This window comes from Triturus cristatus, chromosome 3_2 (genome assembly GCF_964204655.1).
Source record: "Triturus cristatus chromosome 3_2, aTriCri1.1, whole genome shotgun sequence".
NCBI classification, from domain to species: Eukaryota; Metazoa; Chordata; class Amphibia; order Caudata; family Salamandridae; genus Triturus; species Triturus cristatus.
Window position 1 is genome coordinate 1,164,199,526 of NC_140584.1, and position 16,740 is coordinate 1,164,216,265.

The 16,740-nt window shown below is 47.6% G+C and overlaps 1 protein-coding gene across 1 annotated transcript in view; it reads right to left on the reverse strand.

The window, feature by feature from the left end:
- Positions 1-747: 747 nt before the first annotated feature.
- The window catches only part of AAMP (angio associated migratory cell protein), a 158,082-nt gene continuing 142,089 nt past the window's right edge, over positions 748-16,740 (reverse strand). Inside the window, exon 11 of the mRNA XM_085650021.1 lies at positions 748-3,513. Within this exon, the coding sequence (XP_085506147.1) occupies positions 3,438-3,513 (76 nt within the window). The 3' untranslated portion in view covers positions 748-3,437. The remainder of the gene's footprint in view (positions 3,514-16,740) is intronic.

The following is a 16,740-nucleotide window of genomic DNA, read 5'->3' on the forward strand; positions in this document are numbered from 1 at the left end:
CCACTCCGTTTGTGCCTGAAGCCAATGGCAGAAAGAAAATGTAACATGATAACGTACCAGTCCAACACTAGAAGGCAGGAACATGCTATACTTGTGTAAATACAGCCACACATGCTACAAAAATACGCACTTTTACAAAAAAATCCTACTTTAAACTTTAGCCACAAATGGAGAATTACCCAGTAAAAGTTAGTTTTAGCGACATAATACTGTCGGAAGATTAGTTTGAGTCTAAGATCTACTTGTTACTCTTCTTGAGATAAAGAGGTAAAAAATATTTCTAAAAGAAAACCTAGGCTCCTGAAGAAAACACCCACACATGGCTGCATCGCTCATTAGCCAAGCTACGGGAAAATAACTCTTTAATGTATTGTACGACTCGGACACTACTAAGCATGTGTTGCTCAAGCACCCAGTGACACCTAGTTTAGGAGGAATAACACGAGTAGTTAGTGGAATGGTGCCCTTCTGGTAGCTATATTCAACTACAACATTTAAGGACACACCCTTATATGGTAGCCACTTTTATGTCATGTGCAAAGTTTTCTATGGAAAACCACCTGGACAATGATTGCTAATCGTGAACTGAGCGCCATGCCTCAAATGAAATCGCCATGTCCAAGACTCATCTTCATACCTTGGTTACCATGCTTCTCTTCCAAATACCATCCAGAGCAGGATCCAGGAGAGTTAAAGACCCTCTTCAGCACATTCCTTAAGTTGGACACGTTTGGCACATCTGAAGGATAACTGTTTATAAAGAATGCTTTTATTGAGAAAGCTCTCGCACACATCGATAGTCAAAGATTTGAATCTATAGTTGCCTGGTAACTGGCAAGTCAACTGCACATTCGGTTTTAGAGAAGCCATCACAGTTAATAAGACAGGTAAAGCAATTCAACTTTTTTTCTTTACTCCAGTTTACATATTTTAGCAAGTTTTCACTGAAGTACAAAAGTCATGGCTTTGAAATCCCTCAAGTGTCGGAGAGGAGGAGTGTCCGGATAAAGTTTTATAGCAATGTGAAGCAAGCATGGCTGCCCACGCAATGGACAATCGTGACCAAAGAAAACAACACTGCTACACCCTACAAAACATGTCCACCCGGTCGAGGATTTCACACCACTCAACACTCTCTCAAGCAACAGTTGTTGCCAACATTTCCCAAACAAAAAAGTGAAACAAAAAGCTAAAATATGACAGTGCCAAAAATAGAGCTATATCATAAAAGTATGAAATGTTAAATATTAAACAAATGAATAAGCACCTGCATTTTTCAAGCAGGGAACCAAACATTATTTGGAAAAGAAAATCAACCTTACTGCAACCCATTCAGATCGTACTTCTACAGGTTAACATTTGTCTCTTCCAAAGAAGGGAAACTGGTGCAAAGTAAGGGATACAACGTACCACAGTTATACCACTCGCTATCAGTTACTTTCCATCACAATGCAAAAAATTATTTCCAATTAAAAAATGGGAAGCAACGGACACATTTTAGGGTTGTGATAAAACTGTAGAGTAGACATATGGTCCTTCTTGTACAGTAGCAGGGCATTTATGGAGCAGTATTTGTGAATTAGAAGCAACAGGTAAAGAGAAGCTTGACACAATACGGGCCACACAAACCAGCAGAACTTACCCGCAAATTAAGTCACCGTCTGTGATGATCAAATAAGTCACTGACCCTATTCACTCCTCGCCTCAAGTTTATGTTCACCTACTTTATGTCTGCCTGTGCTAGTGTCTTCATTTACATTAACCACATAACTAGAATCGGAAACCTGCCTCTCAGACTCTTACATTTATTTCTATAAACTTTCTCAAATCTAGTCTCAACATACTAGCTGGCATGGGTATCCACCATCTTTTAAACTCTCGAACGGATGGTTGGCTTTACTAAGTTCCACATATTTGTATGTGTAACAATTTTTCATATTTCTTGCAAGGTCAAATTAACTCTGGCCAAATTTGTAACTCCACTTGATCAAATATTCTGTATTGATGGTGGTAAACAACCATTCGACCAGCGCCAAGAGAGGCCTTGGCAGAGGAAGATTGGAATTTTTACTACTTTCTTAAACCTCACAGATCTTTCTGCGACATGTGATTCCGATAAATAACATACTCTATCCGCTCGCTGTGCACAAATTTGCACGGCTCTACCCGTGACGTCATCGCTCTGTCTGCTTGGAATCTATTATTTTCAGTGTGGCACCAAAAACGACAAGCCCTTATCCGTATCATCATAGTAATCGAAGATACAAAATAAACACCACCCAATTGTGGAAGTCCATAGATATATGCAGAGTTCTTGTACGAACTTCGCAAGACTCTCTCTAAAAGATAAGTGAACAATATAGACCAGAGAGGTATGCACCTCTGCATAAAAGCCCAAGGCGAGCCACAGGCTGACTTAATCCCGAAGACACAGTAAGTAGAGGAATTCATTGACGATTGCTACATTCAACCATTTAATGTGCTCTGTTGACGGGTGCCTGGTTCTGAGAAAATTGGTTCTGAGAAAATCAAATTTTCATCTGAGTTTTAGTCCCTCTCTTTATGCAGCAGCATACAATCAATCAGAATTGTCCCTGCGTAGTTTCAAAACATTCTTGTGTTTAAAAGCATGAAATCTAAATCTAAAAAGAAACAAAACAAATGGCAGGCTCATGGGTAGCTCATCTATGAAGGTGTATTTCTGGACTTGTATCTATCTGCAGTTTTCTGTTTTGTATGGTCAACTTCTTTGTAAGGCTCAGTATGCACAGAAGTGTAATGAAGCGAAGGGAAGCTCTACCATCAAAAGACGCATGGAAATTAATTAAGAAACAAAACATTTTGCAATACTGTGGGCTAAATTCAGTTTTGAAGCAAGAGAACAGCAAAAGGGATCTGTTCAAGCTCCCAAAGGTAAGCAAGGCGTAATCGATGAAATGCCGCAGCATTTAAGAGCATTTCAACCTGCTTCAGGTGAGGTCACATTGGCCACACAAAAGATACATTCAGAACATGAATCACATCACCAGGACGAGGGAAAGACTGAGATGAAGTGAGTGTTTTTTATGAATAACTCCTATTCTGTCAACAGAGGCCCATTAATCTGCACATACCTTTCCTTTGTAAAAGAAAAATTGTATAAAATCTATTGTGTCAGCAATGCAGATCCCAAAAGCACACAGGAGTAGCATCACGCCATACGCAAATACACTGGAAAATCACGGTCAGGATGTCATGAAGCTCAATCATGATAAATGGGAGGCTGCGGCTGGACTACCTGGAATGCCTCACTATTTCCAAGGCCTCCTAAGTCCTGGCATACATGGGCATTAGGAAAAATATATATATATGTATTTATCAAATAAAAGAAGTCCACTTCAAGATGCGCAGCTCTTCTCACAGACAAAAGAAATCCGAGAGCTAAGTGGCAGATGCTGCTAACGGTCCGGCCGCTGCACACAGAAGACTTTGGCTTGGTGATCTCCGGAGGCGGTCACTACCGTGGAGGCGTCCCTTAAGAGAGGAAAGAACATCACACTTATGAGGCATACAGTTAAACATGCATTATGGAATAATATTAGCTCAGGCCATAACAAATACATTGGTCGATGTGTGGTCACAACCATAAGTTGGCTTAATCAATGCTATAATCTTTAGTGTGGTATAGGGCATACTAGGGGAGTCATAAGACCAGAGCCACTGTGTGTTGGGCCACATTTATGGCTGATGGACACATTGGCACTTTTACCATAAACTCTTAGCTATGCTCTTTCATCCAGTTTGTCCTTATTGCTGGATAATCATTTTGGGCCAGATGTACGACCATTCACTTTTGCGACTCGCAATTTGCGACTCGCAAAAGTGAATGTACAACAGTGTCTTAGACACTCTTAGCGATGCCCAATGGGGTCGCAAATTGCATGCCTCATTAATATTCATGAGGCAAGCGCAATATGGGACCGGATTTGGAATGGCTAGCACTCCCAGGGATGGTGGCCTGCTGGGGTCAGCAGACCACCATGTCTGTGACTGCTTTTTAAATGAAGCTTTTTTTTCCTTTTAAATGCAGCCCGTTTTCCTTGAAGGAAAAACGGGATGCATTTAAAAATGAAAAGTTAAACTATTCAGTTTCATTTTTGAAGGGCAGGCAGTGGTCCCAGGAAACACTGCCTGCTCTTGAATAATATTTTCACGCCCATTCACAAAGGGGAAGGGGTGGCGAGTGGTTTACCAACTACTTGTAGTAGGTGGTAAACTGCGAGTGTTTTGCTACAGCAAATGTGATCGCAAAACAATAGTAAATGGCACTGAGTCTCGCTATTAGGAAGGGACGCCCCTTCTTAATAGCGAGAGTCGCAAACGCTATTTTGCGAGTCAGTAACTTTTGTACATGTCATGACCCTTTTTGCTGTCACAAACGGGCCGATTTCCCGCTTGCGAGCGCAAAAAAGGGTCGTACATCTGGCCCTTTATCTTTGTGTGGTTTACATGACTGAGAAAACATGCAACGCAACTGCCACCAGGTTAATGAGCCCTTATCTCATTCAGAAATTGTTAGGACTTACCCATTGTGTGATCTAAATTTCTTGCATGCAAGTTATGGACCTTATCCTCTTTAGGAAGTATTTATTTTCTATTGCAGTTGAAAATAATTTGTTATAACCTGATACACATTCGGGGAAGGTTCAAACCTCCTGCAAAATATCTTATTACAAGACTTGATATGGAAGAATTTGCTGCAATTTGACCAAGTAGCGCCAGCTATGTAAATCATAGACTGTTCTACTTAAGTGATAAAGTGACCTAAAAGAAAAACCTTCACTGATATCATTCCACCTTATTTTCTCCTCTCTGGGTGACAGTAAAACAATAAAATGTGAACTATGTGTAAGCCAATAAAGCCCTATTAAAAATACATGTATTGTTAAAAGCAGGTGGGATGACCTCAATTAATCTGGAGAAATGTAAAGCGATCAAAAGAAACAGCATTGGAGGGAGGAGCCTAGCGCGCAACCAAGATGGCCGCAAAGGCTTAAGGGTCTCGAGGGCCTCCGCAACCTCCCACGTCTATCCTGACTAAATCCTGGTAAATTTGACGGGCTTCTGCTGATGCATTCGCGCTGAGGTGCCACCCGTTTTCCGAATTCTGATCGGACGCCGGGAACCCGAATGGTTGCCCTCCGAAGTTTGCGGCCTGCTGGTGCCTAGGTCCCGGTCTCGAGTTGGTGAGGTGCCCGGGTACGAAGTGAACAACAGCGGCATGCAGGGCTTGACCTGCCCCGTGCCCCGCACTTTCACTTTCGTTTTCAAGTCTGCTGTTTGAGATCGGCTGAGGGACCCTGGTGTTTCAGAGGAGTGCGGACAACGGAGTGTCTGGCCCGATCTTCGGATTATCCACGGACGTCCTGTCTGCGATCGCAGTGTCGGCTTAACTTAGCCAACGGGTCCCTGTCCCTGGCGCTGGCGGGTGCCAACCTTGGTGGCCTCCGGACGATGGCGGCGAGACTCGAAGGGGACAAGTCGAAATCTAAGTCAACCCGGAGGGGATCCTATGCTCAGGCCAACAACATGGACCGCTACGCGCAGCTAAAGGGATCCCCCGCTGGCCTGCATAAATCGCCTAAACGGTCTAAAGAGCTGGCGGGCCCAGCGTCGGAGTTTACCCTGCAGGACGTTATGGGCGCCATTGAGGAGATGAAGGCTGCTGTGGGTCAGCGATTTGATACCCTGGCACATAAGTTGGACGCGGTACTGATCGATGTGAATTTGGTCAGGGCAGACCTGTCCAAAACCAACGAGCGTGTCGACTCCCTGTCACAAGCGGCGTCGAGCCTAACTGTGGACGTGGCCGCCCTGCAGACGGAGGTCCGTCGGTTGCGGCTTGCCAGTGACCAGACTGATCGTCGACTTGAGGATTCGGAAAGCAGGGCTAGACGGAACAATGTCCGTATCATCGGAGTGCCGGAAAGATCGGAGGAATCTGCTGCTGATCTTTTTGTGGAGGATCTGGTGATCAACCGTCTCGCGCCCAAGGGATTGAGCAAGTTCTTTGCGGTGGAGCGGGCCCACAGGATTCCAGGTGGTGCGCCCAAAGTGGGTGCTCCCCCGCGGCCTATAATCGCTCGACTTTTTAACTTTCAGGATAGAGATGCTATCCTTCAGGCGTCGCGGGTGGCTGGGCCGCTGAAGTTTGAGAACTCCAATGTTAGCTTTTATCCGGACTTCACGCAAGCGGTCCAGAAACAGCGGCTGGGATTTTTGGGTGTCAAGCGGCGCCTGAGGGACATGGAGCTGAAATACGCGATGTTATTCCCGGCGACGTTGCGGGTTCCAGGGTCGTTCCCACTTTTTTGACCGACCGGAGGCGGTTGGTGACTGGTTGGATGCCCTACCGCGGGGACAGGATCGAGACGATCGGGCGGAGGAGAGCGGACGGGATGTGGTGGAGCAGGACTAGAACTTGGTTCCTGGCGATGGACTAGATTGACTATTCATTGCACCTTGGCTCAATTACACTCTAATCCGGCACATCATGCCCTTCAAATGTCTGGGGGTTGCGGGGAGCTTTTTGGGGTCCTTTCCTCCTTCTGGGGTTCTTTTGTGGTATATGTTAGGGCGACAGGCACACTGCAAGTTGGGGGGGCTGTTCGGGCTCAAGCAGGGGTGGGGGAGTTGTGGTTTTGGGTCTGTGGGGGAGGAGGGTTGTTGTTTTTTCGTTTCGCAGGGCAATGTGAAGTTGTTTGCTGATTTCTCCGGGTTGTGCTCTCCGGGATGTGGGTATCATGTGCGGGAGTGGGATAGGGGATTGCGAATCCTTTCGTGGAATGTGAATGGTATGGGGGACAGGATCAAGCGCGGGGTGGTGTTACAGTTCTTGAAGCGGCTCTCGCCCGACATCGTTTTCCTGCAGGAGACACATTTGGTTGGGAACTCCTTCCAGGCCCTAAATAGGAGGGGGTATCGCCTTGCCGCTCACTCTGGTTTCACTTCTGGCTCTAGGGGAGTGGGCATCTTAGTTAGGACCTCCCTCCCATTGGCAGTGGACGAGGTGCTTCACGATGATAGGGGGCGATATGTGGCGCTGGTGGGGAGATGGGAGGGTAGAACCATTTCACTGGTGGCTGTGTATGTGCCCCCGGGGTTGCAGACGACTACATTTGCTGACTTGGGGCGTTTGGTCCTGGGGGGGTTTTGGTGTTGGGTGGAGACTTTAATGCCGTGGTCTCTGGATTGGAGGACCGTCACCCCCCCAGGGATCTCCCTAGGGCTCAGGCCTGGTTGGGGAGTTTTTTGGACACTTTGGGACTGGTAGATTGCTGGAGAATGATGCACCCGGGACAAGCGCAGTATACCTTTCACTCGGGGGCCCATGGGAGTCTCTCGAGACTCGACTATATGCTCATGCCGGCGACCCAAGCGGGGATGATTGGGGAGGTGCGTCACGTAGCCAGAGGTATTTCTGACCATTCCCCTATATGGTTGCAACTGAGGGTTGACCCTGGCACAGAGGGAAGAGTGGCACCTATTGGCCCCTGGTATCTTCGTAACCCTAAGATCCGCGCGGAGTTGGTCAAGTCCACTGATCACTACTTCACTGATAATGTGGGGTCGGTGTCGTCGGCCGTCTCCCTATGGGAGGCTTATAAAGTGGTGGTCAGGGGGCAGGCCTTGTCCCTTATCTCCCATACTAAGAGGTGCGAGAGAGCTGAGGTGGTTCGCCTGGAGGCTGAAATAGCTGAAATGGAGGAGGACTTGGAGCGTGGAGTTACTGATGAGAAATTGCATGTTCTCAGCCTCAAACAGTCAGATGATAGAGCGCTAGTCACGGAAGCTGCTAAAGGGATGTATAGAGAGCAGCAAGGGCGTCTGTATGACGTGGGGGATAAGGCCGGAAAGCTGACTGCTTGGTTGGATAAGAAGGAGAGAGCGAGCAGGGTGGTGCCCGTTGTGGAGAGAATGGATGGAGTGCGTGTGACTGGCCCTGTGGAGATTGTTGACTGCTTCGCGGATCACTTCCGCGGGGTATACTCTCCGGTTTCCGTGCGTTCGGAGGAGGATTCTCATCTGTTGCTTAGAGACATCGCACTGCCAACCTTATCGGAGGCGGATGCAACATTGATGGAGGCGAAGTTGTCGTCAGATGAGATTGCTGTGGCCATTCGCTCGATCGCGTCTGGTAAGGCGGTGGGTCCTAATGGTCTTCCCATTGAACTATATAAGTTACGTCCTGATAAGATAGCGCCGTATCTTCGTGACATGTTTTCGGCGGCACGTGCGGCGGGCTTCCTTCCTCCTGACCAACGCCTCGCCACCATAGTGGTGATACATAAAGATGGGAAGCCGCGAGACCGCTGCGCCTCCTATAGGCCCATTTCGCTGTTGAACGCAGAACCCAAAATTCTGGCTAAGGTGTTGGCTAACCGACTGGTTCGGGTCGCGGGCGACTTGATTCATCAGGATCAGTCCGGTTTTATACCCCATCGGAATACCGCCCTTAATTTGAGGCGGTTGCACGGTGTGCTGGCTAGAGCCGAGTTTATACGGGAGCCGGCCATCTTGGCATCTTTAGATGCTACTATGGCGTTCGACACTTTGGAGTGGCCATATATTTGGGCCGTTTTGGCGAAATTTGGATTCGGCCCTGAGTTTATTGGTTGGGTAAAATTGCTATACGCTGACCCACTGGCTCAGGTGGTGGTGAATGGTAGGGTGTCGGCTCCCTTCGCAATGGGGAGGGGTACGCGACAGGGATGTCCGCTATCACCCCTTCTCTTTGCGCTTTCTTTGGAGCCTCTCGCCGCCTGGTTGCGTTGGGAGCCGTCGTTGCGAGGCACTAGATGGACGCCGGAGTTCGAAGACCGTGTCTCCCTTTACGCGGACGACATCCTTCTATATCTCACTTCCCCCCGACAGTCACTAATGGTATTGGTGGACGTGTTGACTTCCTTTGGCCGCAACTCCGGCCTGGTTATCAACTGGGCCAAATCGTGCATCTACGTCCTCTCCGGGGACGCCCCCCTCCTGCCGCAAGACTGCCCTGTTCAGGTTGCTAACCTGGGGTTCAAATATTTGGGAATCTTTATCTCACTGGATCCCGCGGTCCGCTATGAGCGAAACCTTCTCCCCCCCCTCCAGCGACTGAAGGCCGACGTCGCAAGATGGCGACGACTTCCGCTTTCACCGCTTGGACGGGCGGCATTGTTTAAAATGATGTCGCTGCCTCGCTTTTTGTACGCTTTGCAAAATACTCTGGATGTCGTACCGGCCCGCTATTTCCGGGAGGTTGAGGGTCTTCAGCGTCAACTGTTTTGGGACGGGCGGCCGCGGATTGCTCTCGCCAAGTTAACGCTTCCTTGGTACGATGGGGGGGGTTGCACTCCCTGATATCAAACGATAATATTGGGCGTCTCAGTTGGCGGCTGTGAACTTCGGGATATATGGTCCTGCCTTAAACCCGGCGTTCGAGATGGATAAATTCCTGCTTCCGGGTGGGGATTATAATAGGGCGCTGTACTCGGTGACCCCGGACACGCGGCTGACGGGACCCACGCGGGTGGCGGTGCGTGTGTGGCACGCGGCGAATGCTGCGATGGGGTGGAGGGATCGCTTGACTCGGGCGACGCCGCTGTATGCCTCTGGGCGGTTGGGCTGTTTGTGGAGATCGAAAGGCTTTGAGAAATGGGACATGATTGGTATATGTAAGGTGGGTGATCTTTGGGTGAAGGGAGCTTTCAAAACGTTTGAAATGCTTAAAAAGGAATATAAATTGAACGATAGAGAGTACTTCCGATATGCTCAAGTCCACCATGCGCTGTGTTCGGTTTTTCCGGACGCTGCTGCCATCCCCGAGTATTCCCCACTGGAGGATAGAGTGTTGGATGGCTATGTGCCCGACAGCACTATTTCTCTGATTTACAAGAAACTAATCAACGATCGCGCGGACTTGCTGCTCCGTCTGAGGGAGGCATGGACAGGCGATGGCTTAGAGCTGGATGATGAGGACTGGGTGTCGGCGGTGGCCTCCCCGAAGGAGGTGGCGATCCCGGCCCGCCTCCGGTTTGTACAGCTGAAGATCCTCCATAGAGTGTATGTCACAGGGCCCGGTTTGCTCCGTATGGGTTATTCGATGGATGGATTGTGTAAGCGTGGATGTGGCCTGCCGGGCACGTTCCTTCATATATTGTGGGAATGTCCGGAGATTGTGCGATTCTGGAATGGTATCCATACCGTACTGGAGGGGGTCACGCACGTGGCCCTGTTGCCAGAGGCTAGGAGGTGTTTGTTGAATGTCTGGGAACCGAATGATTGCAATGCGGCACAGACGCAGTGGGTGACCTTGGGGTATATGGTGGCTAAGCGTAACATTGCACAGCTATGGGGCTCCCAGAGGCCACCCACGTTTGATGTATGGAAGGAGAATATGGACTGGTGTATGTTTAGGGAAAAGACGGTGTATGTGGCGAGAGGTAAGCCAGGGAAATGGAGTAGGGTATGGGGTCCGTGGAATTTATATCGAGGCCGTATCTGCGCCCCGCCTTTGCCATTAGAGGTCGATATTGCTTTGACCCCCTAGCTGCGCATTCTGCGGGAGTGTGTGATGTGTGTTCCATGCTTTGTTTTCCCATTGCCCACCTTCACCGCTTCTGGACCAGAATCGTTTTGGACACTGTATGTTGTTCCCCGTCCTAGGAAGAGCACGCTGCTATCTCGGACTCTCATTGCCTTGAGTGTGTTTTATGTTTAATAAAAAATGAAACCGTTGTCTTAAACCGCTCCTGGCCTATGGCCATGGTCTGTTATAGGTGCTTACGGACTGCCGGGTACTTTGCCGCTGGTTCATTTGAATGTATGGCGTTACACTGCGGGCCCTCGGGCTCTATAGCGGCCGGCCCTGGTGGTTGTAGGCCCTTGTATGTTTTTTATTGTGTGCTAACGGTTTCTAATAAAAAAACAAAAAAAAAAAAGAAACGGCATTACAAAATATCACTTATTTTTCCAATGTACACTTCACCCCACAATTACCTTGTGGCAGAAAAATTTCCCACAACATAAGTTAGGCTAGAAAACGTTGAATCAAAGAACCACATAATACAGTACGTACCATACGTCTCCACAAGAACACAAACGGACCAAAAAAAGCCCACTAAACTGAAGTTTAAAAAAAAAAAATTGTTTCTCTACTATAATCTGAGATACATTTATGGTGAACTATAAGTTGTCAACATTGTGTTAAAATCTAGGTGGGAAAAGCTTCTGTCAATAGAAAATTGATTGCTCAAAATATCTTCATGTCATAGGAAAAATGGACAAGTGGAATCTGGAAGGCCATCAAAATACCACATTCAGAATGTTAAATATACAAATGACTTCACTAATCTAAGCAAACATCACTGTGTGAACCCTAGTAGTAAATGCATATCACTGTTTTAAAGGCTGCTATGTACACAGACACTGAGATTTTCAAACTACAAGTGGATATATTTCACTATATACCCACCAATCAAACGAGTTCTTCATCCAACGAACTTCGGCTTCGCAAGCAAGCCATGAGGTTCATCAGGGAAACTCCTGTGAGATCACGTGACGAGGCCCTCAATTCCACTTGCATCACAATCTAACGAACCATTTCTGCAGTTCAACACTAAATCCTGTGTATACAAGTCACCTAGCTTTGGTAGTGATCCTTGTGGTGGCTGCTCCATCTGTCTGCAGATTCCATATCTCCTGAATCTCCCTATGCACCAGACTGGCTGCAGAAGAGTTGAAACAGCTATCTTACAGTCAGGTCTATGTCAATTTTTTCCATGTCAAAGACACGAAGACGAGGCCAAGTAGATGGACAATTCAGTCCAGTGCACCAAAACTAAAGACTGCCTAAGACCCACTGCAAAGCCTTGCAGGGCTGGAATAGTACAAAGAACTAGCAACCAGAACGGTAAGCTTTAAGGTCATCTACCTTTTCTTCAACGTACCAAGCCGGGACCCAAGTGTACGGAACAAAAAGATGCCGTCGTGGTACGCTACACTGGTAAGATTATGTCCACAAGCTCCGCAGACAACTCACAGGGCCTCCATCTGCTTTGCTTAATCTCCAAAATCTCTAGGCATAAAAGGTGGCAGCTCTGGAATTTCGGATGCAGATTCTGCCTCCTCCTCCTCCCTTACTATGAGAGACAGTGCGCTCTGAAGAGAAGTTGAATGGGAGGGTACAGAGACAAGCGAACCAGGTACGGACATGCACGGGAACCACATCCACCGCGGCTATTCTGATGCAATTAAGATCACTTTTTTGTACACATTTCTACTGCAACTTGAGCAAAACTCGAGCAGAAAGAGAAATAGATGGAGAAAGGACCGAGTTTTCTGAAACAGAAACTGAAGGGTAAAGAACAACTGGTAGTGCATATTCCCGGGCGTGACAAAGGTCTGCTGGCGGGGTGGCCTAGCTGGCAAATATGTACTGAATCACTTGTGGGTGAAAACGTCCCTCGTGGGTGAGGAGATACCCATAGGATTGTTGATGACGAGCAAGACATTGGTGAGCTAGAGCACAGGCTTACAGATTCAATGTCCCCTAGCTTCGAGGATGTGAGCCCACAATGCCCTGCTAGTTGCCATATGACACTGAAGGCCTTGCGTCCATGAGGATGAGGATGAGAACCGACTGACACAGATGGAGAACAAGAAGGCCTTTAGCGCCGGGAACATAGTCCCACAGGTTGATAAAACACCTCCGCTTCACTGGATTCTAAAGGAGTCTGACCACCCAAGCATTCAGAGGAGCACCCCAAGTGACAAGAGGCATCGTTCACGACCATGGTCACTGCTGGCAGAGGGAACAGCAGTCACCTGCAAGTTACTGACCAGCACCGACGACCTACTTATTCCTCTGGGGAAATCTGGACAGTGTTGACCCACCACTAAAGAGCCAGCAAGTGCCAACAAGCGCGAGTGACCAGCAGGATACAGGCTGCCAGGAGACTCAGAAGCCTGAAGAAGCAGCAAGTGCCCCTCTAGAATCACCACATCAGTATGTGAAAATATGCATTCTGCAAGTTGCGGAACGCAATCTACTCTTCCAGAACATTCAACAGAACCTGTTAGGGATGGCATCTTGAATTTCTCCTTGCAAAGGAAGACATTTAATACCAGTAGGTCGAGAATGGGACAAAGACCTGTCTTTCTTGGAACAAGAAAGTAACGGAAGGAACATCTCTTCTGATCTTGTGCTCCGAAACTAGCTCCACATCCAATTTTCCCATCAGGGTCAAGACCTCTTGGTGTAGAATACTGTGGGATACAAGCATGCTCATCTGAGGGGATTGGGGTATAGGAGAAATTGAGGGAGTAAACTACTGAAAAGGAAGGATGAAGTCATGCCTTATTACTTGCAGCATCCAGTGGTCCACCATGATAGTTTTTCAACAAGGCAGGTGGCAAGAAATCCTCTCCCCCACTAGCCACACATGCTCTTTCAAAAGAGTTTAACTGGTTTTGCAGGTGGAGCTGGGGAGGAGGAAGGCTGTTGCTGGCCATGACAATCTTGGACACACTGTGACCCCCTGTTTAAGTGCAGGAACTCATTCAGCCGCCATCTCAGCTATGAGGACTGATGGTGTTGAAAAGGACTTTCCTGGAAAACCAAGGAACCTTGCAGTACTCCCTCTGGAGTTGGCAGTCAGTGAAGGCCAACTCCAGGGTATCGGCAGAAGCCATCGAATTATATCAGATTAGCCTGCACATCCCCTGCAAATCTGGTGGAACAGAGCCAGGCATGCCAGCAGATTTCAAAGAGAGCATCACATCGAACATGCCACGGAATAGACTGTTCAAACCCGACCTACAGATTTCTTTGGCTGCATTCTGCACTTTATGTGCGACCTCTGGAAAAATTATTTCACAATTGATCCGAAAGATTTGACAGAATCTTCTGGGCCATTTTCCATAAAGCACGAGTAGTGAAAGGCAAGGCTCCCTGAGGAGGAAGCGTTTTCACCTATGGCCGCTATTTTCTTAGTTTCTCTCTCATGGGCAATGGGTCAGGGCTCTTCTTGGAGCAGGTGCCAAGGTTTGGTTAGGGTGACGCCTACACCACCAGCATCAGCGTCTCTGCTGGGGGAAGACTCATCAGGAACTTTGGAACAGGCTCTAAGCACTGTCGATCTGAAGGTTCACCACATAGGCAGAAGTTGGCCTTGCCCTGAGGAAAACGTGCTGCTAAATGCAGCAAAGCGATACCAACGGGGATGACGGACGGAGCACTTTATCAAATCAAACACTCACCCCCAGTCAACTGATCTGGGTTTAATCCATCATCATTCTTTAGCTCACTCCACCACCCCAGTTCAGACATGGCCATATGCAAATCAGTCTGACCTTGTGCCTCTTGGGAACAGTCCAGCCCGAACTGCCAAGCTATGTCTTCCCTAGACCGGAAACAAGCATCCTGGGACCGGTTTCGGGTTCATAACCCTCATCAGCCAGGCTATCTTGAATCCAGTGGCAAAGTGAGCAAGGGACCCACGTCTGGGCATACCCTGCCAACTTAGGGCGAACAAAGCAATACCAAAGCGGATGATGGATGGAGCGTTTGAGCAAATCAAACACTCACCCCCAGTCAACTGATCTGGGTTTAATCCACCATGATTCTTTAGCTCACTCCACCACCCCAGATCAGACATGGCCATATGCAAATCAGTCTGACCCTGTGCCTCATGGGAACAGTACAGCCCGTTGTTTTTGCATTTGTCACCCCGAGTGGGAAGAGTATGCCCAGACATGGGTCCCGTGCTCTCCATGCCACTGGAATCAAGCTATCCTGGCTGAAGAGGGGTGAAACCCCGAAACCAGTCCTAGGATGCTTGTTTCCAGTCCTGGGAGGACCTGGCTTGGCAGTTCGGGCTGGACTGTTCCCATGAGGCACAGGATCAAGACCGATTTGCGTATGTCTGGGTTCAAACTGGAACGGCATGGTGAGCAAACAAATGATGGATTTAGGCCCAGATCTCTGTACTGGGGTGAATGTATGACATTGTTCTGCATTCTGTCCATCAACTGTTGGTTTTGCTAAATGCAGCAGCCACGCAGGCTCCTCCAACGCTGAAGGGGGTGTCACTGAAGAGGCCTTCAGTAAAGGAACAATGTGAGGAGCAAGGCTGAGAAGGACTGCCTGCTGACAGAAGACCAGGCTTTGAAATAACTTTTGTGAAGTAATACAGAGCACAAGAGGCAATAGATGCAGATGTATATGGACAAAGCTACAGGACCGCAAAGGAATGACAATCACGGACACAACCAGAGCAGCATTATCTTCCGTTAACAACACCCATAGTAGAGACTCTTGGAGCCAAACCTTGCCTCTTTATATTGGACATTGTGCAATGCGCTGTCGGTCAACAATTAAAGACAACAACTTTGCACTGGAGAGACAGATGCCATCAGCGATCAACAAATGTTTCCCTTTGCACGTCATTTATGTGGAGCTTCTGCTCTTTCACACTCCAAAAACCAATGGCCAATCCAGCTGAAATGGTTGTTCCACCAAAAAGTTCGAACCACCAGCTGCGTGTGAGTGAAACCATACTATGTTTGCAGAGGTGTCCAGTGAAATGGCTCCACTGCAACCCCATGGAACTTTGGCAGTAACTCATCTGCAGCCCTCCCATGGGCACCAAATAGAGGAAGGAGGCAGGCGTAGCAGGCTCGGCTTATGCAGAGGACCAAGTTCAGAAGAAAGAAAGCTACTAAGGCTCTGATGCTGCACACACTCTCCTGCAAAACAACAAATTCCAGAATTGGACGTATGAACCCAAGTTACCGCTCTTGTACTCAATAAGATTACTCTGAATCTACCAAAAACAGGCTATGAAGATCTGTATGCGACGCAAGCCTTCAGAAGAAGTCTGATCTTCGTCAACACGTCACTTAGGTAAGGAGACTACCTTCGAGATTAAAAGCTACCAAGACCATGAAATTGGGAAACGGCTAAGGGAGAAGTTAAGACTGAAAAGTACTGTTGAAACTGAAAAAGCACTCTCAGACTTTAAATCAGAGAAACATCCTGTGACAGGATCATGAAAGTATGAGTCTTATAGACCCAAAGGCAATCATGCAGCCCAAAGCATGTAGGATTTTCACTAGATCCACCACTGCAAACTTCTGTTTCTTCATGTGTCTTCTTATGAAACACAATTTTAGGATAGGGGGCCATCCCAGGAATTTTCATGAAGCCTAAATTACCTGCAATAGCAAAGGGTGAGGCACTGTCTCCATGTAATCATTTTTAAATAAGAACCAAAACCCCATTTATCAGGATACCAATGTGTGTGACGAGTTAGAGGGGTAGATGTTTTGGAAGAACAGTAGGGATTACTTTGTTTTTATAATCTAAAAGAGCTATTGATTAAAAGTAAAATCGATCCACCTTGACTGAAATCCAATGAGAATCCTGTACCATTATATTGTACATCTTGGTGATTAACTAAGCAATATGGATTGGAAGATTAACTTTATCACTGCAGCTTCTCCCTATTGAGTCATGACACTCAGAGGGAAAACAACGTCGAAAGGAGGCAGAAATTGCAGTCTTCTGTAATATACAGGCTATACTCTCTAAACTGCCTCATCTTTGAGGTTGGTTCCTGTGAAAGGGTAGTAGAGCTCTTTTTAATGAACCGCTTCCCTTTTTGCCAAAAATAATTTTGCTAATGGGTTTGTCAGTCAATTTTGTGAGAAAACCCC